At 36.8% G+C, this 22,690-nt stretch overlaps 1 protein-coding gene across 5 annotated transcripts in view; it reads right to left on the reverse strand.

Moving 5' to 3' along the window:
- Nucleotides 1-22,690, reverse strand: part of LOC110833033 (sushi, von Willebrand factor type A, EGF and pentraxin domain-containing protein 1-like) — a 26,815-nt gene continuing 4,125 nt past the window's right edge. For 4 of the 5 annotated variants that reach the window (XM_087354681.1, XM_087354682.1, XM_022070610.2 and 1 more), the window contains exons 5-37: nt 22,154-22,409; nt 21,027-21,206; nt 20,129-20,287; nt 19,775-19,954; nt 19,275-19,454; nt 18,543-18,734; nt 18,097-18,198; nt 17,432-17,578; nt 17,071-17,195; nt 16,518-16,632; nt 16,027-16,227; nt 15,608-15,699; nt 14,744-14,917; nt 14,377-14,557; nt 13,355-13,729; nt 12,304-12,495; nt 11,499-11,717; nt 10,656-10,786; nt 10,003-10,102; nt 9,026-9,230; nt 8,500-8,657; nt 8,196-8,284; nt 7,679-7,788; nt 7,144-7,316; nt 6,382-6,602; nt 5,852-6,056; nt 5,449-5,622; nt 4,922-5,159; nt 3,786-4,611; nt 2,915-3,077; nt 2,227-2,406; nt 1,214-1,309; nt 1-740 (exon numbers count right to left, since the gene is read on the reverse strand). In XM_087354681.1, the coding sequence (XP_087210807.1) occupies nt 658-740; nt 1,214-1,309; nt 2,227-2,406; nt 2,915-3,077; nt 3,786-4,611; nt 4,922-5,159; nt 5,449-5,622; nt 5,852-6,056; nt 6,382-6,602; nt 7,144-7,316; nt 7,679-7,788; nt 8,196-8,284; nt 8,500-8,657; nt 9,026-9,230; nt 10,003-10,102; nt 10,656-10,786; nt 11,499-11,717; nt 12,304-12,495; nt 13,355-13,729; nt 14,377-14,557; nt 14,744-14,917; nt 15,608-15,699; nt 16,027-16,227; nt 16,518-16,632; nt 17,071-17,195; nt 17,432-17,578; nt 18,097-18,198; nt 18,543-18,734; nt 19,275-19,454; nt 19,775-19,954; nt 20,129-20,287; nt 21,027-21,206; nt 22,154-22,409 (6,222 nt within the window). In that variant the 3' untranslated portion in view covers nt 1-657. The other variant, XM_087354683.1, reaches the window with a different exon arrangement.

The raw sequence follows: 22,690 nt of genomic DNA on the forward strand, positions 1-22,690 counted from the left end.
TAAACTTTTAAAAAATGTATTTATTACAATAATTATCAGAAAATTATTACATGATAATTATACTGAACTGTTCTTGGATATTAAAACTAATCTAGCCAGTAAAAAAAACGTTGGTTTACATGCCACGCCGCGTAGAATGTTTTCTCGTGGGAAAGAAATCGGTGATTCCCCCATTTATAATATAATAGGATCATAACTTGCTTTGCCCAGGTTATCTTAGAGGGTCAATCATACTTCTGCATTTGGTGACTTAAAAATATATTTTAAAAATTTAAGCGATCACTGGTCCAAAGCCTAATAGTAATGCTGATGATGATAAACCATAACGCATACATACATCTGTGAATTAACCATGATTTTAATATTGATTATAGGAAATCAAAACATACGTTAACATTTTGTGTACATCAGTTGACTCGTTTAACAGTTGAAACTGGAAAACAGAGACAGTACAGCGATCTCACTAACCTATTTCTTTCTACAAAAATGAGGAAAAGACTGATTGAAATATATGGCATCAGACAGACGAGCTTTCCTTTAAATCTGTGGCATATTAGAGATGTGTTTAATTTATCCCTGTGTTCAAGTATCAGTCAATGTAAGATAGAGCACAGATGCAGTTACTGAGTGGAAAGGAACCGCCTTATAACGCCTTACTCAAGTTTCCTGACAGGTTGGATTTCCACTCCACGTTCCATCACTTAGACACGTGATGACAGGATGAGAGCTCACTTTCATTCCTAAAATAAAAATCTAAATTTATTTATTTCTACACACAGTAACATACAAAGTGAGTGTATTAGAACTAAATAATTTTAAATTCTGATATTTTATCATTTTTAAATTGTATCTGGCTGTCAGCCAGAATTTAACTCAAGGTCAACAGTTTAGTGGTACATTAGTCCAACATCCAGCCGGACCATATATAAAGCATAAAGGTTAACAGTATAATACATACTGATAAACCAATCTGAAATGGATTCGTTTAGTAACGTAGCCTGCAACATAACATAAATTCAATAAGTTTTTTATATGTATCTACCATCTGACGATAACCCAAAAAAGTCAAAGCATGCAATGGTTTTTCATTTTATATATACATGTATCAAATAAGTTGTGTTGCTGGTTCACTTAATTCCTTTCTTAAATATTCACACTCATCTAAGTCCACACTAAAAGTTAATATTGTACCGTGTGATGTATACCAACTTACCAGGTGGACAACCGTAAACCACATGGTCCTGATAAAGGTAAGAATCTCCAAGAATTGTTGCACCATTTTGAACAGGTGGTTTGCCACATGAAACACCTAAAGGAATTAATCAGAATCATGTAACAAGAATTCTAAGTCTTAAAAAACAAAATTTTTGTCATAACTCATAACATTTTATTTGTGATCTCTGCCACTGACCAAAGTATGATAACAAATTCCCTTCCTGTGAATAAAGTTATATCAATCTCGTGGTATTTTAATTTCCCTATACTCACCTTCCAGTTCTGTCATAACTGAGCTGATTTTGATATTTTTAATCAGATTCTTGTTTTATTGCACATGCATTTATCTACGAGTGACATAACCTTAAATTACAGAATATTACCCTTATGCTTCTGTGATCATATAAAATGGAATTTTCCATCTATCACATAAAATTCACTTTTGCTTTTTTAATTTGTTGTGTTTCGTTTATTTTGTCATTCTTTGAAACTTAATCACAGAAATCACAGTATAAAAATATATGATGATGATTACTCAAAGTTTCACCAATTATTATGCCATCATATTCCTTGGATCCTCATGATTTTGATTTTTACAAAAAAACAGAGCAAGACATCTGTCATACATCTGACTCAAGAGTACTCAAAGTAAAGATCAAATTTCCAACTATCGAAATTAAAATTATATCTTGCAAACAATTTAAACTGACTATAAAGGTTCAAGGTCATATAATGCATATGATAATATTGTAAAGTTGAAGAAAATGATTTACCATCTTTCACCACTTCTAGAATCTCTGTTTATATGTCTCCAGTAAAACAGTGTTACTGACAGACTTAGAACTAACAATGAAAAAATTTATTTTAGCTATTTCTCTACACGTCTGAAAATACAGTGTGTCGCATTTTAACCTTTTCAATGGCAGTCCTGAGAACATTTAGGTCACCCTGTAAATAATAAAGTGATTTTTCTTTACTGAACATTGAATAACAAAGAAGCAAACCACTTACGCGTGCATTTTCCTCGAACCCGGGCCCACTTGCCAGTGGCAAGGCAACGAGATGTCATAACACCAAATGCTTTGTAGCCTTCCTTACAACGATAGTACAACATGTTACCATACAGATATTCCTTGGCAATATTGTCTAACTCTGTATGATGTGGAGTAGGAGGAGTCTGACACTGCACAGCTGTAAGGAATTTAAACAAAGTTAAGACGTCAGCGTATCCAAATATTTGCTAACCACCTACAGGACTACTGGATGCTGGGATACTGGGAACGACCCGTTCTTCAAGTGCCTGAGCACTGCGGGTCCCAACTTTCCATTGGCTCGATCTATGGACATTCGGTACGACTCCTTGGACGACGGATCGGCCCGTCGCAAGGCCTCTACCTGTACATAGGACAGCACAACACAGAAAAACGCGGACAAACATCCATGGCTTGAGTGGGATTCGAACCCACGATCCCAGCGACCAAGCAGCACAAGACCCACACCTCAGACCGCGCGGGCACTGCGGACCCCAAAATGTATATAACTTTGGCATCTATGGATAAGCCACATCAAAAACTATTCCAAAAGTGAAAATTATACATGAAACTCAAACTGGGGACAGAAATTAATTTGCAATGCTAGTGCTTAGTTATTTGTCATATGCATTAATTTGGTATGTCTGCGAGTTGAGTGTGGTACTTACGAGCACACGTTGTGTTATCATGACTCCACTGTCCATCTTCTTCGCAAGTGGAAATATCTGAACCATGAAGGATGTAACCCAATCGACATTTGAATTTTACAGCACTACCTACTGTAAAAATTTCAGATGATTCATCCTTAAGGATGTACCCATTATCAGGATCCTAAGGGAGGATACAGAAAACATGTATTATGATGTGACTGTACCTCAAGTGATTTAATATATGGGGTATGAAGTTGGATATAATGTAACATGTTGTTTGTATGTAAATGCGGTGGGTGTCAAGGCAACCCTTGCACTGTGACCATTAAATGATCTTTTGTGCATACCCATTCTTCTAATCTGCTAGCACGCTGCGGTAGCAATAAACCACAGTATCATACTTGACGGGATCTCACGACAATAGCCTTGTTTCAGTAGAAGACTACACAAATGGCAAAACTGAAGTTTCGCAAAAGCATCGTAATAACGAAGGACATGGGAGGCTGTTGCACACATTCATAGCTGTGTGAATTAATATCAAATACCTACTCAATTTATTGCACGCGACAAAGAGACATACTTGATTCTGTCAGACAATCAGTTAGTGATACACATAATGTTATAAGCAAACTAAAATCCAACGCTGCTGCATAACTCTTCACATCCAAAATACGTTTAACAAAAATTACTTCCAGAATTAATACTAATGTGGGATATAATCTTTCAATGAACATATTACATAAATTTTGTGGAATACTACCATCGACAGTGACAAAAAAAAACACCTGTTAGCGGAAACTGCCCCACTATCACAAAAGGGTCAAAGTATGGCAACAATTTCAGAAAGAAATTACAGACTTCAAGAAATTCAAATGTCATGATATCTTACCTTGGGTTGAGGACATTTGTACTGAAAAGGCTTACACAAAGCCTGACCTCTCTTCAGAATAGCATCAATCAACTCACTTCCAGCATAAGTATTGTTGAACAACACCCAGGAACCACTTAGCTGACAAGTCCAAGTAAGTTTCGTCAGCGACCACGATGAATTGAACATGGGAAAAGTTAGTCTGAAGCCAGGTTTGCATATAAAATCTGCTAAGGCATCATAAAAATCACCACTAACATTAAATTCACCATTTTCTGTGACACGAGTGGGAGGATCGGAATGCAGACCGAGCGTCGATAGATCGCACGTCACCCGTTCGCAGTGTGGCTCTGACGAAGACCATTTACCATTTTTCAAACACTCACGAATACCGGGACCAACAAGTCTGTACCCCAGCTCACAACTTACTTCAATCTCAGTGCCATACACATAAAGACTTCCATCACTTGATAAAATTGATGCATTTTGTCTTCTCTCATTTGCAGTATCACTGTAATTTGTCTTTAATGAAACCCTACCATGATCTAACGCCAAAGGTGTCGGACATTCAACAATAACGCAGTCAGTAACTTGGCCGTTCCAAACACCATTTTCATCACAGGTAATGTGCAGCTCTGAGTTTTCTGTGTCATGACGGAAAACATGCCCAGTCTCACATTCATAAGTTAATTGCTTCCCGAAGTCATACACCACCGCTTCAGCGTCATACCGATCTCCTCTGTTTCTGTCAACTGATACTGAAAATTCTTTACTATTATAATAATTTGTAGTGAAATTTACTGCCGATATATTTGTATGAAAATTCCTGATAGACCCATGAGATATCCTGAAAAAATAAAAAATACATAGCGTAACTATTTTCGAGGTCATGTGTTTGAATTTCAGCCCACAGATTAATTGTCCTACAACCTTCTGTGATTTTCATCAGTACATCCCAATTCATCATTACAGTCATCCTAATAATTCAAGAGTAACCCCCACCTAAATTTTTAAATCAGACGCTACATACAGTTATCACTAGCCTTTAAAGGGTTAACCTCAACGCCCATTGTACAAAAGCCACATAAAATTAATATATTTAGGGTAAGCTACAGATATATTTGTGTGCCAGTGAAAGGGTTAACACAGATACTTACAGCGGAGGGTTCTTGCAGCCTGAGACACGACAGACAGGGACAGCGTCATCCCACTGTCCATCTTCAAGGCACATCAGTATGCTGGCTCCCTCTAACTGGAAGCCCACATCACATTCCACTTCTACCTGGTGCCCATACTGCAGTGTTGTGCTGTAGTTCCATTGGCCATCACTGGACTCAAGCAAGAGAGATCTAACACTCCCATTGGCTGGAGGTTTAATAATCTCACACGTCTTACCTATGGAATCCGACAGTCTGAATTAAATCAATAGAATAACAGAGGGGGAAGTGGAAACGAATAACCAAATGAATAAGAAACCCAAAAATACATACATTCTAAGATACATGGATTTTCAATTGTTTTGCGCATTTCCAAACACCACACAAAACAATGATCTTAAACACACACACGTAACTTCTGCTTTTGCACTTAGAAAGTTTTAAGTACTTCAAATTTGTTGCACAGAGTATTCATGAAGTTTAACAGATTCAAGGTTTCATTACAAATAATGTACTATCATACCAACCTTCACATATTGGAACCTCCCCACTCCATTTACCATTGGCCATACACACTCGGACTGGAGTACCAATCTGTTTGTAACCACGATTACAATAATAATGAATGGTGTCGGTGTAACGGTACGATCGTCCACGTATCACACCCCGAGTGAAGTATCCTGGGAAGCCACAACTTCTTCCTGTTATAAAAAAGTAAATTATATTTAGAAATTATTGAATATTTCTTCTTCATCTAATACAATCAGAATAATAAACTGAAAATTAAAAAAAATACCCTTTAACAAATGTAATGAATAACTGCTTTCTTAAGCTACGCTACATACTGAATCTATTTATGTCAGCAGAGTTTATACTGTTAAAAACCAGAAATAATTTTGAAATATCCTTCTGAAAGAGTAATTTTCATACGTATGCAGAATGGAGTTGGGCCATCCCATTCTCCTTGCTTCAGGCACTTCCTTTCTATTGTTGTGAGTTCTATATTCCCCCACCACAGAGAAAATCCTGGGTTGCAGGAATATACGGCAACACTGCCTGCACTCGATACAGACACAGTTCCATGGAAAGGAGCTGTTGGAACAACACAGTCTGAACAGAACGAAGAATTTTCTATCTGAAACAGTTAATCATCATCATATGCTCAGCTACAGGGGAACACATCAGGGAAAACACAGCTTACCAACCTCACATCCAAAAAATACAAAGGAGCGTTAAAAGATAAATTATGAATGGTCTAGAAAAAAATGCTGCAAGTTTCTTGGAAGTTTGTATGAGCAGTACTTTAACATTTCATAGCAAATAAATTGGCACTTTTTATAACACAGAAACCATCTTAAATAAAACAACACGTAAGTAAGCAAATATTATTGTCGCTCGGGTGTCATACTGTGACAAGATTAAAAAAAATTCAAATAGTAAGATGATATAAAAGGCCATACTCTCAGATCTCCATGAATTCCAGTCAAGAAATCTGTCCACATGAAGATGTTTCCAGCTCTGGAAGACATCTCACACAGCATTGTTAAGTTCCAAATCTCTGTCACTTGGAGAATATAATCCCACATGGCAACACTGGAGAGGTACCCCATGAAGGACTCTGCCTCACTAAAACCACTGCCCATCAGATCCTGCTCCTGACCCAGAACCATAATTCCATCGCCTTAAAATAAACAACAACAACTTTATTGTTTGTATTTATATCTGGGACACGTTTTGAGCCATTTTGAACCCCTGATAATATTACCTTAACAGAGCATTATTCTAGGGTAGAAAACTTATGAATGGCAGTTACATAATGATACTGTCATCAAACAGCCAGTTGCAAATTGACCTTTGTATAATGATGCACAGGAAAAGATTTTGGTCAAAAGTCGGCAAGACGTTTTGTCAGAAAAGTGCCGTGTAGCAACATTCAAGGGAAGAGCTCAACTGTAATATTATTTCCTGGACCTCTTTATATTTTCTTAGCCTTTCTGAGTACGCCACCAGTTCACTCTGATTCTGATTAACAGAAGTGGTATATCACTCATCTGAAAAAATATCTCAGTCTTCACAAATACTATGATATCGAGTCAAAAAACCATGACTTATGTACACATGATTAGTGAAAGATCCTAAAAGAATTTCATCATCATATGAACGACATAACACAAAATAAAAATTATTATCTCTGCGGCTAATTATCAATATTCCCTCCTCACCTGCAATGAATGTTCCATTTGCAAGGCCCGTTCCATTATCACCAAGTTTCCCATCAATATAGATGCTCCATTCCCCATTTAAAGAATGCCACATGACACATATGGAATGCCAGGATCCATCATTTGCTGTAATGTCCGTCACAATCCGTTCACCATTCACATACAAGACGAAACTAAAACATAATTTGGAAAGCTCAGTCACGTCTGTTTGCCACGATTCAGAATCAAAGTTTAGATAATTCTTGACATGTCTGTTAAAATACAAAGCTTTATTTTTACTTCTGGTACATCTTCACACTGTAAAAATAAATACAAATATACATATTCTGAGTAATGAAATTATAGTTCGTATAAAATAAAATGTGTCATTTACAAGAGGTTGTACGGTGATTAAACAGGGAAAGGAATTGGTACAAAGTGGGTTATGTCCCCTTTTGAGAAGATACCATCTCGCCACTTGCCTAGAATGGCAGAGGGAGACCATAAGAATCGTAACCGGGACAGTCAGTATAACTCATGTAGCTGCAGTACTTACCCATTGTAGTCAGTAAGTGTGAAACTGTTGTCTGAAGTATTTGTTGCGTAAGAGAAGACAGTGCCATAGTTGAAACTGTCAGTAGATTTCAGCCACAAACACACAGAAACCTAAAACAAGACACAACATTCCAAATTCTCTTCTTAGTTATCAGAAATATCGTCTGTTGTGGAATTGTAATATTCTACATTTTTTAAATATAATTAATAACAAACTGTAAAAGGCAATAATGTAGGGTTTAAATTAAAATTAAAGGCAGCATACCATTAACAATAAATGACCTCTTAGATCCAAAAGTAATACAAAAGTAAGCAACACTGAAGCATATCAATTCCTCCACTTATTTTAACACTGTCTCCACGATGGAGTCGAGTACGCTTCTCCAAAACACTGACATACACCAACCAGTCCACACAGAGCCAGAACCCAAAAGAAAATCATCGTCACTACCGTGAAAACCTAAAATCTCGCATCTTATGATCTGTCACACTCGGCACAGACAATTACAGTAGCTTACCTCACTGAGTGGTGAATGTGGACCAGTCAGAAGCACATAGTCCGTCGTTCCAGATGATGGAAAACGGAGGAAATATTCCGAAGGAAGTTCTGTAAATGCAAATTAAGGTTTTCTGATGGCCAGAGTTCATCACTAATCTTAATTTCACCAATAATACCAATGGAATGCACTAAATATATCTATTTCAATGACTATCAATTTATTCTAAATGAAATTATGTTTCCCTGTCAATAAAATTGTGATGTGAAATACTCATACTATTTAATGTTCATCAAACATGTTCTATTTCTGAAAGTCAACTCACTCGATTCACAGTGATTTCCAGTGTACAATGTTGTACATTTACATTTGTATCCTGCTACCAAATCAATACATGTTCCATTATTGGTGCATGGCCTGCTGTAACAGTCATCTGTATTTATTTCGCAGTTTCTTCCTTCAAATCCGTCAGGACATTCACAGCTGAAAACAAAAATTTATTATCCCGAAACTGGGATTACACTTTTCTGATTAAGACAAAAATTTGCTACACATCGTAAGAATCAAAGTGTCAATTATTAAGACCACATAATTTATGTTCCTAATGTCTCCAGTTCTGGTCCTTTGACCTTTGTAACATCAATGTCTGACCACTTTAGAGGGGAAGATGCAACTTCCGAGGTGACAGTAACCATGGAATGGAATTTTATTTTCTCCCATTAACAAAGAAACAACAAAACTTATATCTGGCAGAGGATATCTACAGCCCACACATGGAATCTGACCATGGTGAGGGCATGGCACATACCATAAAGTTCTGATCGACTTTAACCACACCACCCTTATCTCACCTGTAATTAAGGCCGCTAACAACACAAGTAGCAGCACTATAGCACGGTTCACTCAAGCAAGAATCAAATGGTTCTACTTCGCAAAATCTGCCAGAATAACCCTGAAGACACTGGCAGCTGTAACTGGCAATGCCGTCAATACAAGTGGCATTGTGTAGACAAGGAAGTGCTACGCATTCATTAATATTTTCCTCACACAACAGCCCTGTGAACAATCACAAAAATCCCTATACTAAACACTTTATAAGGTATTTATGGCATTTGTGATAATACCAACTGTTTAAACTGTATTTCCCTAAAGATGGCTGTATTCCGTGTTGCTGCACTGTGAGTACTCATCGTCCTGCTAGAGGCAGCAAGCACCTCTTAAACACTGGTAAATTTATATCAGACTATATGCTGCAACAACCCAGAAGACAGCCATGTTCATACTCGCCGCTGTGAAACTTCAAATCTCATTCCGTAATTTCCCGTTTTCTTTCAGTGGGCTCCATAATTTGTGCCCTTCACCAAATAATAGGATGATTAAATCAATGAGGATGAGAAGAATGGGGCATGCATCATGCAAGAACAATCCAAGAAATGCATACAAAATTTTGGTTAAAAACCTGAGCAGAAGAAATCACTAAGAAGACCTATGCATAATCAGGATGACAACATAAAAAATATTAAGGAAACTATGAATGGAAGGTGTGGAGTGGATTCATCTTACTCTGAACAGATTTATTACTGAAAAGGCCAAATAAACATTTTCAACGTTTTAAACGTGTAACGGATTAATGTGACGATTACATCAATTCTTTTATAACTTAACACACAATTTTAAACAATCTTTCAATGAGCATGACCAGTTCAACAAATTTATATTTTATTATAACTGTAGAAAAAGATAAATTCCAGTATTCTATTACAGATGACTCAAAATGCTTTTTGTGTATTACTTATATTTATAAATGAATACAAACAGAAGGATGTACCTTGAAATCCATCCACGCAAAGGCATGTAAAGCTGTTGATACCATCAACACATACTGCACCATTCAAACAAGGATTAGAAATGCATTCATTAATTTCTACCTAAAAAACAAAGGTGTGTATTAGGACAAGCCAACTAAAACCGTCTACTCTTATAAGAGAAGAGAGTTTGTATCACTATGTTTTAGTGCATAAAAGGCTATGATTAAATATAATTTTGTGTAAGTTGTAGCTGAATAAATAATGAAAAGTCATCTTTAGAGAATGAAGAAAGTTATTGAAGTCTTCAATATGAACTGAAAATGACAAACCTAAACCGTCATGACAAGTTTTATTAATTTATACAAACGCATCTGGATTATGCAAAAGCAACAATTAGTTTTAATTCTAAATTATTAAAATTTCCATTTGTTCATTGAATATAATTCTACGACTATGTGAAGTACGAACAATGAAAATTTAAGTGATGTTTCATTACCTAAATAATGACATGACAAATGTAGTAAACTAAAGTCCTTTTATCCTTGTTCCGTGTATGTAAAAGCTGTCTTACTTCAGAAACCAAGAAAAAATCTCAAGGTAAAATCTAAAATAATAAAAATATTGACTACTGTATGTTCTTAAATGGTTTAGTACTACAAATGAAGTGATTTACCTCACAATTAAGACCAGAGTATCCAGGCAGACAAGAACAGTTATACTGGGATGGCTCAGTGTCCATACAGGAAGCACCATGCAGACAAGGGCTAGAGTCACAGTTCTTCACTTGTAACTCACAATATGATCCTGTGTAATAAGACGCATATAGCATTTGGTTCAAATTTTAACCAGACCCTATCCATCCTCAGTTGAAAAATGCCACATCTGAGTCAATATCTGTCCTTTCCAATTCAACGCTTGTTGAACTCTTCATTTTTCTATCTGTCACTTTTCATATCTCTGTTCACTGCCTGTTCGCTTGAACTTGTTTCAAACCAGCGTTGTAAATGGTGTCGTCATCAGGTTCAATTCCCCGCTTCTACAGAAGCAGACAGTGAACAGAGTGTGTGAAAAGCGACAGGCAGAGAAACCGAGAGTTCAACACAACACATTGGGATGCTACACTACAGACTTGTATCACATGTTATAAGTCTTCATCAGAGGTACAATCTCTCAGTGAACTACAAACTACTGGTTCCAGTTAACATTACTGCTACGAATGACAGTAATGCGGGGTAATAATTCATAGCTGCAGCCACAACAAATTAACTGGGAATAATATATTTAGAGCATAATTTTCAGCATGAGTTACTATATCTTCTTGATTTGAAGATACCATCAATTATAAGATACACCCTTGACTTAACAATCGATTTTTCAGGAAAAAGATACTGTATCGATTATCAGACGCCATCAAATGTGACGTGTGTGCCAATTTCACAGATTTTAAAATGTGAAAAAAGACGTGTATCTCATAACTGAGGAAATATGGGATAATGGCGGAAGTGGTTAAATTTACCTATAAAGCTTGGGCTACATTCACAGGTGAAAACACCTGACCCCAAACTGTGACATGATCCTCCATTAAGACAGGGCTGCAAGAGGCACTCGACTCCAACCTGTTCTCCATTTTCATTGTAGCAGAAATTCTGTCCTTCCAGAGTTTGATTATAACCTGGAGGACATTTCAGGCACGGAACTAATCCTGACTGAGATATCTCCCCTGGTGGGCAGAAGGCTGTAAATAAATACCTCTATATAACAAAAACAAGAATTATAAAAACTTTAAAGAATAAAAAAAGAAAACATTGTGTCTATGTGTCATGGAATCCATTGAAGAAATAAATAGACACTACCTCATTATGTAACAGTACTAAATAAATGTCTATGAACAGAAAAGTGTAAAGCAACTGCATTTTGATGATGGAATAATAATGGTCGATAAAACAAATATTTGTGGATTAGATAAATAGACAGTGATACTGCTCTTTTGGGCAGTAACAATATATGGATTTGTACATAAATACCAAAGTTACTTTCTTCTTTATTGTGCCGTCTCCTTTACAGGAGGTTGGCGACATATTATGAACAGGATCCTTCCATCCTTTTCTCGGACTGGGACCTGAGTTACTGCCTAGACCATGCAAATATTATGTTAACACACATTATTAAATAAATTTATTTTATGTAAACTAACCAACAATAGAACATGAACACTAGTATTGAAGTGGTTACTTAAGGATATCATGTGATTCTGAATCCTTGTGGAGTGCCTGCAAGCCATAACATGGCAATCCTTTTGTTACACCATCACCGTAAGTTACCTTTACAATCACCAAGATCAACAGAACCCCTCTTAAGAGTTGTCCAGTTGCCCGGACAGTGTGAACATTCTGTTTGGCCAGGTTTGGGCTGGTAGCTTCCGTAGTCACACGTCGTGCAGGGTGTCAAGCCAGGTACTGTAGAACTCTTCCAGTGTTTACGTTTCCGGCCAAAACAACCCGGAGGGCAAAGAGCTGATAAAAAGATTGCAGTAACTATCTGTTAATTACACGCAACTTCCATTATTCTTGAAAAAGTATGCAAGAATATAAAAAGTCCCAAAAATGAACAGCAATAAGCATTTTCATAAATTAGTCACCACATAATTTCATTATTATTGCTTTTAATTATTACAGAAGACGCAGAACTACCATAAAAAATAATGAGGTATTTATAACTTAAAAATTAATTAAACAATATTTTTCGGATTATCCATTATATCCAGTTGTTCATGTCACTTATCTTCACCGTTACCATGAATAATCATGAGTATTGCAGTTATATACTTGTCACATACTCATATACTTAATTCTATTTACATTTTTGCAAATTTTCAGTTTTATTGTGACCTAAAACCGTAAATTTACATTTAAGAATGTCGAGGAACAGATAGCTGGAGATTCCATTTAACTTAATTGTTACTGCAAAGAAATAACATCACTTCATGTCAAGGAGAAATAAGGAATTATGGTCAATGTCGTGAATCATGAGGACGAAAAGTTGTACAAATCTAGAAAATATTACGTTTTCACATATGGAAAATTAATATGTATAGTTTCTAGGTATCTAACTTTCAAATACTGACAAAAGAACATGTCCTACAAGGAACCAAATAAGGACCTCAACAACTGATCTCTTCCACTAAAATAGGCACGAATGATGACTCTAGCTTTCAATACATACCAATGGCCTCCCCTCCACCTCCAGCATAGAAAGCAAACATACATAGACTCAATGGGAAAGCATAAGTCAAGAAAGATTTATGTAAAGAATCCCATACAAAAACAGCCCGAAAAATAAATAGTGAACTAGTCTGCATCAATACGCACTTACGTCGACATTCATGTACATTCTTTGCATGTGTCCTTCTTGTTGATGTTCCTGGCGGACAAGAGAGACAGATAATGCTTCCCTCCAGAGGTTGATAATGACCGATTGGACATGACTGACATGAACTAATGGTCATGTTACAGTATGTTCCCACTGGACACTTCACACATGTGCTGCCTTTAAATACGGAGCCAGGCGCACAAATGAACTTTGATGTATCCTTGAACTCAACATGTTTGATTTTTAGCGGTTTCTTGCGATGTGGGAAGTTCAGCACGGTTCCCTTCCTTACTGAATGGTGGAGGGAATCCTTCGCTCGATTCATTCCAGATTGCAGAATTTGTAGATTTGTTTGATTCTGCATACCTTTGACATGACCTGGAAGAGATAGTGGTTCAGTGTTGCTTTAAAATTCTTGTGAGAAGGAGAAATCTGAACAATCAAATAACTGCAATAAAATGAATGGTAAGAAAGAATTAAACATAGACACAAAAGAGGCATTTGCTCTAGTATGCTAATGTTTAGTCCCCAAATATTTATTTTAATTAACCTTTATCACATGGGAACGTAGGATTTGGACCACCATACTACATACTCAGTGACGTTCTTACCCTTTGCTGACACCACCTTCAACCACATCAGCAGAGTGCTATGTACACATAAAATCAAGATGATGGCTCTCCTGCCAAAGAAGCTTTTCAGTTTTCTTCAGCCCAAGGTTGACCTCACCCTAAAAATTCCAGGTGTACATAGCATTTCCTACGAGTGTGGAAAGGTTTATACACTGGAAAAACTGGGCGTTCAACTTAGATTAGTGATAAGGAGCACCATCAACACATTTGTCTGTACCACACTGAGAATGTGGTGACGGAACACAGCTTTAACCTAGGTCGTCATATACAGCTGCAGAATACCAGTGTTCGGGCCACAAGTCAAGATTCATGGACTGTATCATAAGGGAAGTGATAAATTAGGTCATGGTAACCTCTCGTTCATGGCCTGAAAGAACGGAAACAGGCTCTCACCTATCATATGAAACTGAAGTTCAATCTTGTTCCCTTGGGTCTTCTCAACAGCTTTCTTCCCATGTACGTTCAGGTATGTTGAGTCTATGGCATTCAGTGTCTCATTCATGGTTATACTTTGGCTAGAAAATCTCTTTGTTACGTTCATCATTCTGATTGCTCCATTAGACACAGTTCCAACCTACAACACCATGCACCAAAACCCGTTAGTACGTTGCTGATTCCTGATTACGGCATTTAAACCTCAGACAAATAAGTTTAAAGTTTCTATGATCTGTAAAAAGACACAGGGAACAAAGCAGAAAGAGGAGTTGGAATATAATGTGATAAATCAAATTATGGTTGTAAAATATGTCACAATACTAACATTTCTTGGTATGCTATTGTGCCGTCTCTTTCTAGTCACTATATTTGATTCTTCCTCTAGGCCTGACAGAATTTGGTCACATACTGTAGCCATATCCTCCACATGACACGACAGGGTATCACCGCAGATTTCAGCTAACTGTTGCGTTATTTTATCTCTCACATGACTCTCAACCTGCAAAAAAAATCATTAAATAATTTTCTCCAGTGAAATAAGACACACAAAGTTAAAGAGAAAGATGTGTCATTAACATCGTGCGCCCTTACTGATGGAACATACGAACGTACAATGAGAAAGATAGAAAATATTTGGGACAGACTCTCCTTCAAATATCTTTAATTTCAGCCCAGTTTTCTGAAATCACACTGCCCATACCTCTGACCCCAACAAACTAAATTATTTCAGGTGTTTATTCTTCATAACTCCACATTATAGAACCACAAACAGCCAACATGTGTGACTTCCACAGTGATGTCAGTTTCACGACTGTGTATTATTAATAAAATAAAGCATTTACAATTAAATTATTTTTTTGCAACATACAAGAAATAAAGTTATATTCTGTAGGAAATTCAAACTTGTTTTCAGATAAATGTATAAGGCTATATAACCTTCATACAGTACAGCGATCTTCAACTAATGACAACGAAATCTACACGGTTAGTCTACAACAAAAGATTCTGTCTTCAAGAACTAAAGAATTTAAAAATTCCAAAGGACAGGCTGAAACTGTAAAATAATCAATAAGTGATGGGCTGCTTGTTATTTAAGCACATTTAAACAAATGTACAAATACATAATGTCAAGCACAGATAATCATCTTGCACGTAAAGACAATTATAAGCGCATACTGAACCATGATACCTGACTCAAAAATGTTGGATCCTCACAAATGGTACTGTCACCTTCAACTGCTATAGCTCCATCTTGGGATATAGAGGTTGGCAGGACTGTTACTAAAAAAAATAAACACACAGTAAAAATCAGTTTTAACAGTTGAAGATGCTGATATTCTGAGTTTTGACTTGTCAGTAGATGCCAACATTGGCACTTACAGAATAGTCTACATGGCATCAAAACCCAGAAGACCAACATAAAAATCCTCTCTGTTGGGAATACGTTTAGTCAAGATTTGTTTAAACAGGCAGAATATAAAAAATAGCAACTGAGCCATGACCACAGTGAATGCAATAGAAACTTTAGAGGAGTTTTAAATCTGGTTCTGCTGATATATTTATAAACTGTTATTACTCATTTATAAACCTAACGTAACAAGAACTTACGTGAACAGTCAGGAAAGGGATCAATAATGCCGTCAGGAGCCAGCATGCTCCCATCACTGTCGTAAGTACAAAAGTAATCATGGGGTTGGACAGCAAAAGCATATCCCTCTTCACATGTCAAGGTACAGTGCAGAGAGTCAATATTTGATGTACAGTTCACATGCCCATTAATGGGATCCAATGGTTCTTGACACACATTCTCTGGAATTCAAAAAGCGAGATCAAAATATTACAAAAAACAAAATTTATTAAGCCAATGACATACTTTGAAGACTGCAGGACGTACACCAATTCACTTAACATTAACAACCTTGATGCTCTAAAATGTCACCAGATGGGAGCCAAAATAGTTCACTTGTTTAAAAACAAATGATGTATGCCCATACAGAACTTTTGTAATAATGCCGAGGAATTTATATAGATATGTATAAATATTAAATGGGTATTCTACATAGACAATCTGAAACAGTATCCCAGAAGTTAATTCCTACCTTCAACACTTATGCTGATAACACAGGTTGCATTATTTCCATATATATCCAAGGCAGTGTATGTAACTTCAGTTGTCCCATATGGAAACATGTCTGTATCTGGAGAGCGAGACACCTAAAAGTGATATGTAGGAAACAATAATGTACACACTTTATCAGTTATCTGTTTCTTTAAAGCAATATACCATTAATTTCTGTAACGAATGACATAATTACAGATGACAAAGGTGATGGAAGGGAGGAGCAGAAGAATAAACACTGACAAAAAGAGAATAAATAATCAAAATAAGTAAAGGATGACTCTTGAGAAACAGAAACAATTACATCCTATTTTGCGCGTAATTTTATCTGTAAAAATCACATCTCTTGATGCATGAAGATTTTATCTGCATTTAGTTAATTTCTGTCTAATGCCCAATATCAACATAAACGAAGAATACAACAGAAGCAGTATCAGCATTTTGCAACAAAGTATTATGTAAATACTCCTGAAAAAATCCAAGTCAATACAATATTTCAATGTGACGTAAGATATGAAATTATTCAATATCACCTTAACAGGTTTTCCAGAATTGTCATGGAAAAGTGGAGGATCCCAGAGTAGACTTGCATTATCCCCAGAATCTAAAAGGAAAGTTGGCGGAGATTCACAGCGATCAACAAATGGTGATTCTCTATCTGTGGAAACATAATCCAAAATAGTTACAAGAAAATGTTTATCCTTGATTATAAACAAGTATGTTACACAAATGCAACATTTATGGCATTACAAAATGCAAAATATTTTGCAATGATAATGCTAACATGTTATTGGTGATACTAGTGATAATGATACCATGATTATAAAGCATTGGAATTAATGTAAATCATGAGCATACAGGTTCTTATGTTGCAAGAAAATGAAGACCTCTTACCTTCAACTTTGATGGTAAAATTGCATTTGGCTTTATGGCGAGTGGCATCGGAAGCCACGTAGGTGATAGTTATGATGCCGATCTTAACTCTCATTGGCTGCCGAGCAGCCGGTCGAGTCCACACAGTTGGAGGATGGCCATCATTATCTGTAAATAAATTGCAGTTTAGCACGTCCAGAGGTAAATGTAGTTCTCGCCAGTGGATCTAGAACTACTCCGTTCTTACGCCACTATTAAGGCTGTACTGTAATTTCTTAACTAGAAATTTAAGTTTAATTTACCAGTACTTCATTTTTGCTAAACATCATTTAAATAAATATACCAGCACCAGAAATGCCATAACAGAATGCAATAGTATGCCATCGATAATATGTGCTTTTTTTCATGCCACGTAAAAGTATAATGAGAGACTGGAAATTTTCTAAATTGACTTCATAAGCACATTCGCTATGTTCAAAAACTATACAGTGCGACAACCCAGAACACAGTCATCTTCAAAGTTACATCTTTGTTCAGCGTAAGCAAATTCTGTAAACAGACTGAATGGAAGACAGTTGGATATTGTTCTATATGAGTTAAGACATTTCCTCTTAAAGAAATTAATAAGTCTGGTTTAAGGACTTGAAAAATATGTATATTAAGGTTTCTCCGGATTGCTAACATACCAGCCGCAACTGGGACTGTCCAGCTGACAGTTGCATAATCTTCATCAGGATCTGTCCCCATGACTATATCCTCCGGACACTGAATTGTTGGTGGCGTAACATCTGCGGAGCAATACACAAATAATTTAATACAAATGAGCAAAAAATGTCACCAAAGGTTACACATAACATAACAACATATCACATCACACTGTCTATCTGAATTTATTAAAACAAAGAAAGAACTTTTTAATTTAAAGACATAATGCAAACACACGCATAACAAAAAGATTAGAAATGAATACTCTTTGATGTACATAATAAAATTACCATTTAAATAGACCTATGTGTTCGCAAAGGGTATGTGTAAATAATACTATGTACAATAAGCCTTGCAGCTGGATTTGCAAATGAAATACATAACGTAATCACAATAACTACTGCTGCATAGATGCAATACAACTTACCTACACAAGTGTTAATATCTTGACCTGTCCACTTGCCCACTCCGCCGCAGACCCGAGACCTGGGGCCCTTCAGCTGGAACCCAGCTGTACACGAGATATTGCACCTGGTACCATAAACCTGCTTCTTAGTTGCACACCCAGCTGGTGTGTACTGGCCATGAGGGACTTTCGGCAGTGGAGGGCAAAATAGTGCTAAGGGACCACAATATGTTCCTCATTAATCAAAATATAATTGAATGACAGATTACACATAACTAAAGTACTTTTCATTTAGGAAATTAAAAACCCCTTTTCATGGAGTCATAAAATATCTTTTAAATAGTGATTTAGATATGAAAAGTAATTTGAAGGTGAATCACAAATCAAATATATCAACCAGAACAGTTTGCTTTTCGTTATAAACACAGGTTAGTGTCTGATTTCATCCAAAGCTATTACAATACAAATATATAACTTAGTGATAAATTAAGACAGCTTGTCAACCTCAGATTTCAAAGCAGTTGGTCTCAACATAAACTAGAATCCATGTATAAGATACATTTCAATACAAATTTCTTATATTTAAAATATAAATGTATGAAACATCAATATACTGACAGCTAAGGAAGATCAATATTATATCATGCAGAACCCTTGCAGAATTGTTCTATCAAAAATCATCCATAATGGGGAAAGGGTTCATGACAGTCCACAGAAGAAATCAATTAACGGAACTAGTAAGAAGAAACTCACGTTTGCAGGTTGTGTGCAGACCATCCCACCGTGCAAGGGGCAAGCACGTCCGATGTCTAGAACCCACGAGGGTGTGACCAGGCATACAGGAGAACTCACATTCAGTGTCAATAACATGGTCATCATTGGAACAAACCACAGCACCATTTTTAGGTGCCTTGGGAGCCGGACAAGTCTTCACTGTCAACCAGTACATTCATGTAATGAAAACTTTTAAGAATACGTACCAAAAATTAAACAAAGTAACACATTCATACAGTGTACCTAGAGGAAACACTACTGCATCATTTAAATTGCTTGGAAATCATGTTAAATTTTACTCAAATGACACACACTTAAAATCAGACAACGCATTGTAATACAGGTCAGCAAAATAATGAAAAATAATCTAACCACTGGTGAGAGGCAGTAAGTGAATGTGCTTAAAATTCAATACTGAATGATGCCGAGTAGTAATGAATGATCCAAAATAAATTCCTAAAGTTTCTATTTATTCTTACCAGCACATTCAGTCTCCTGTCCAGACCATGTCCCATCATCTTGACAGAGGCGAATACTGGACCCGATAAGATGGTAACCTACACGACATCTCACTCCACACGCGGCATTCAGCACATTCCCACATGACTTCTTCACGAAGAAGCCCTTCTCAGGAGCAGTCAGCTTTGGGCATGTGATCACTACAGCGGAACAACAGAATGTTAACTCCGAGCATCAGCGACGGTTTACGCGGCTAAGAGTTCAGTTATTTTCCATTGGTCATTTCAGAACCATTTCTATCAATGGTCACATCTCACTTAAAGAATTGATGCTACTAGAGACCATCACAAATTAATAGGACTCCACATTCTTACCTTTACATTGGTCACCAATGGAAACAAAGCTCTTCTTGCACTGACAATCCCGGACAGAACTTGCTGGTCCGAGTGTCATATGGTTTAGGTCAGGACAGGGCACACATACAGAGACATCTCCAGGAACTAATCCTAATGAGTATGTTCCATTTGGACAAACTGGAAACAAAAATAATACAGAGTTATTTAATTACGCAACAGATACGCATGCTATATCCGGATTTACTACTACTACTAATATTGAAAAAATTCTGGTATGAACTGATATTTTCTATGAAAATGAGTTTTATTTACATGGAGTTTATAAAGTATTTGTCAGTCTTGTATGAACATGCAACATCTCAATACAGCAAAATATTGCCGCAGATGTATCATAACCTAATGTGTACTCTTCACCACATATTATTAGGATAATCAAATCAATCAGGATGACTGGCTACAGACTGGACGACCGGAGTTCAATCCCCGATGTGGGAAGAGGATTTTTCCTCTAGCCTCTCCATCCAGTTCTGAGGCCCACCCAGCCTCCTATCCAATGAGTACCGGGGTCCTTTCCAGGGGGTAAAGCGTGCTGGGGAATGATGCTGACCACTCACCCCCCTCTAGTGTTGAGGAAAAGAATGAGTAGGACCTATACCTCCTCTCCCCCATGCGCCTCCATGGCGTATAGTGGGACAGCTTTACTTTACTTTACTTACTTTTATAAACATTTCAGTAGTTTAAATGCAGGTTCATTCCCAGTGTACCAGCATGTTATTAGTTGACTGATGGTTCTTCACTTTTAAAAAACTTTCCAGCAGGGTCACACTTACGATTCAAGATGAGTACCAAGTCAAACAGTTATGTCATCAAGTTTGCTACCCCTTCTTCATTAAACAGATTCTTCTAAGGGACTTACGTTTGCAAGAACTAGCGAGTCCAGAACCATAGTACCCAGGGGGGCACAGGCAAGAGAAGTGTCCTGTATGAGTCCCACAACTGCAAGAGGCCAATTTGTCGCAGCAGTCCGATCTGGCAGAGCACAGTGAGTCACAGAATGAAAAGTTGTTCAAGGGCTGATAACTGCCAGCCTTAAGATCTATAAATAAAATCAGATAGATACAGCTCAATAATGACTTTTGCAGTCATTCTGGAAAAAGGTACTTATTTCTGATATACTCTGTGCAACTAAAACCCATGCAGATGTAAATAATTTATTCAAGTGCAAGCCAAGCAAAAACTAATTACAGCCAAGTACTAAAACAACAATATAAAAATTAATATAACATACAAATGACAAAAAATAATAAAATAAAAGACAAAATAAACATGATAAAATGTACAATTTGAAATGCACAGACTACAAACATAGAAACGTAAAGAAAATCCAAGTAATGCGATATTATAAAATGTCCATTAGCAAAATATAGTCTTGTTAAAAAGTGTCAATGTCCTTGCAAACAGCACAGGTAGCAAAAAAATACCTGACAGAGTGACCCTTAAATTGTGATTAACCATAAATGTAGAGTTGTCTCTATCCTAGTAAGTATTCGTTAACTGATACAAACAAATGTGGAAGAACCGTTTGACCTTGATTACATCTTATGTGTGGACAAGAACACCATGCCTTATCCTAGCATATGGCAAAACTGTCAATCCCAGAATTAGTCTAAGGCTGGCAGTCCAATAACATGGGAATTTAAACCCCCTATTCCTACATAGTAAATGTTAAAATGAATGGTTTCTGACACTTTCTCTGGTGAACCACCGAGAAAATATTGACATGCATAAACAACAGCTATAATGAATTTATAAACACTCAGTACCAACTTTTCCTTTACACTTTCCCCATGAAGCATATTTATTCTACCAAATACTCTCCAACAAACCAGAATACACACAAAGTTTGACAGGTGTGTAGTTATGCAAATGGAAATTGAAAAATTATATATATGACTTATTCCAGCATTTACCTGTAATTTACATCACTTCAAGAAAATATCTAGCTGCTAGAAATTCATATTTTAAAGAAAATATAACCAGCACCTTGATGTAATGCTCTCCTAACTAAGGCTTCAAATTCTCCAAAACTGTCTAGGATATATGAATATTCTTCTCCAGGTTGTGATGCCATGTCATAGAGCTCTTTTGTGTTACCATTACGTATCCCAAATGTAAATATGGTAACACCTTGCTCCTTAAGTTCACGTGCTACTGGCAAAGGATCACCTCCATTTGAGAAGCCATCAGTAATGAGGAAAAGGGCACGTCGTGAATCTCGACGGCCATGCTGCAGCACAGCCTATAATTAATACAGAAGAACTTATTTAAGAAAGGGTCAATGTATGGCATCATAAACTTAAGCTCATTAAGTGTCTATCACAAGTCCCAGCCGTCACAGTGGCCGCGCGGTCTGAGGTGTGGGCCTTGTGCTGCTTGGACACTGTGACCGTGGGTTCGAATCCCACTCAAGGCATGGATGTTTGTCCGCATCTCTCTGTGTTGTGCTGTCCTGTGTACAGGTAGAGGCCTTGCGACGGGCTGATCACTCATCCAAGGAATCCTACCAACTGTCTAGTAGAT

The sequence above is a fragment of the Zootermopsis nevadensis genome, unplaced genomic scaffold (assembly GCF_977971745.1).
Source record: "Zootermopsis nevadensis isolate Lab colony 2312 unplaced genomic scaffold, Znev_1.0 Znev_ptg000023l, whole genome shotgun sequence".
Lineage (NCBI taxonomy): Eukaryota > Metazoa > Arthropoda > Insecta > Blattodea > Termopsidae > Zootermopsis > Zootermopsis nevadensis.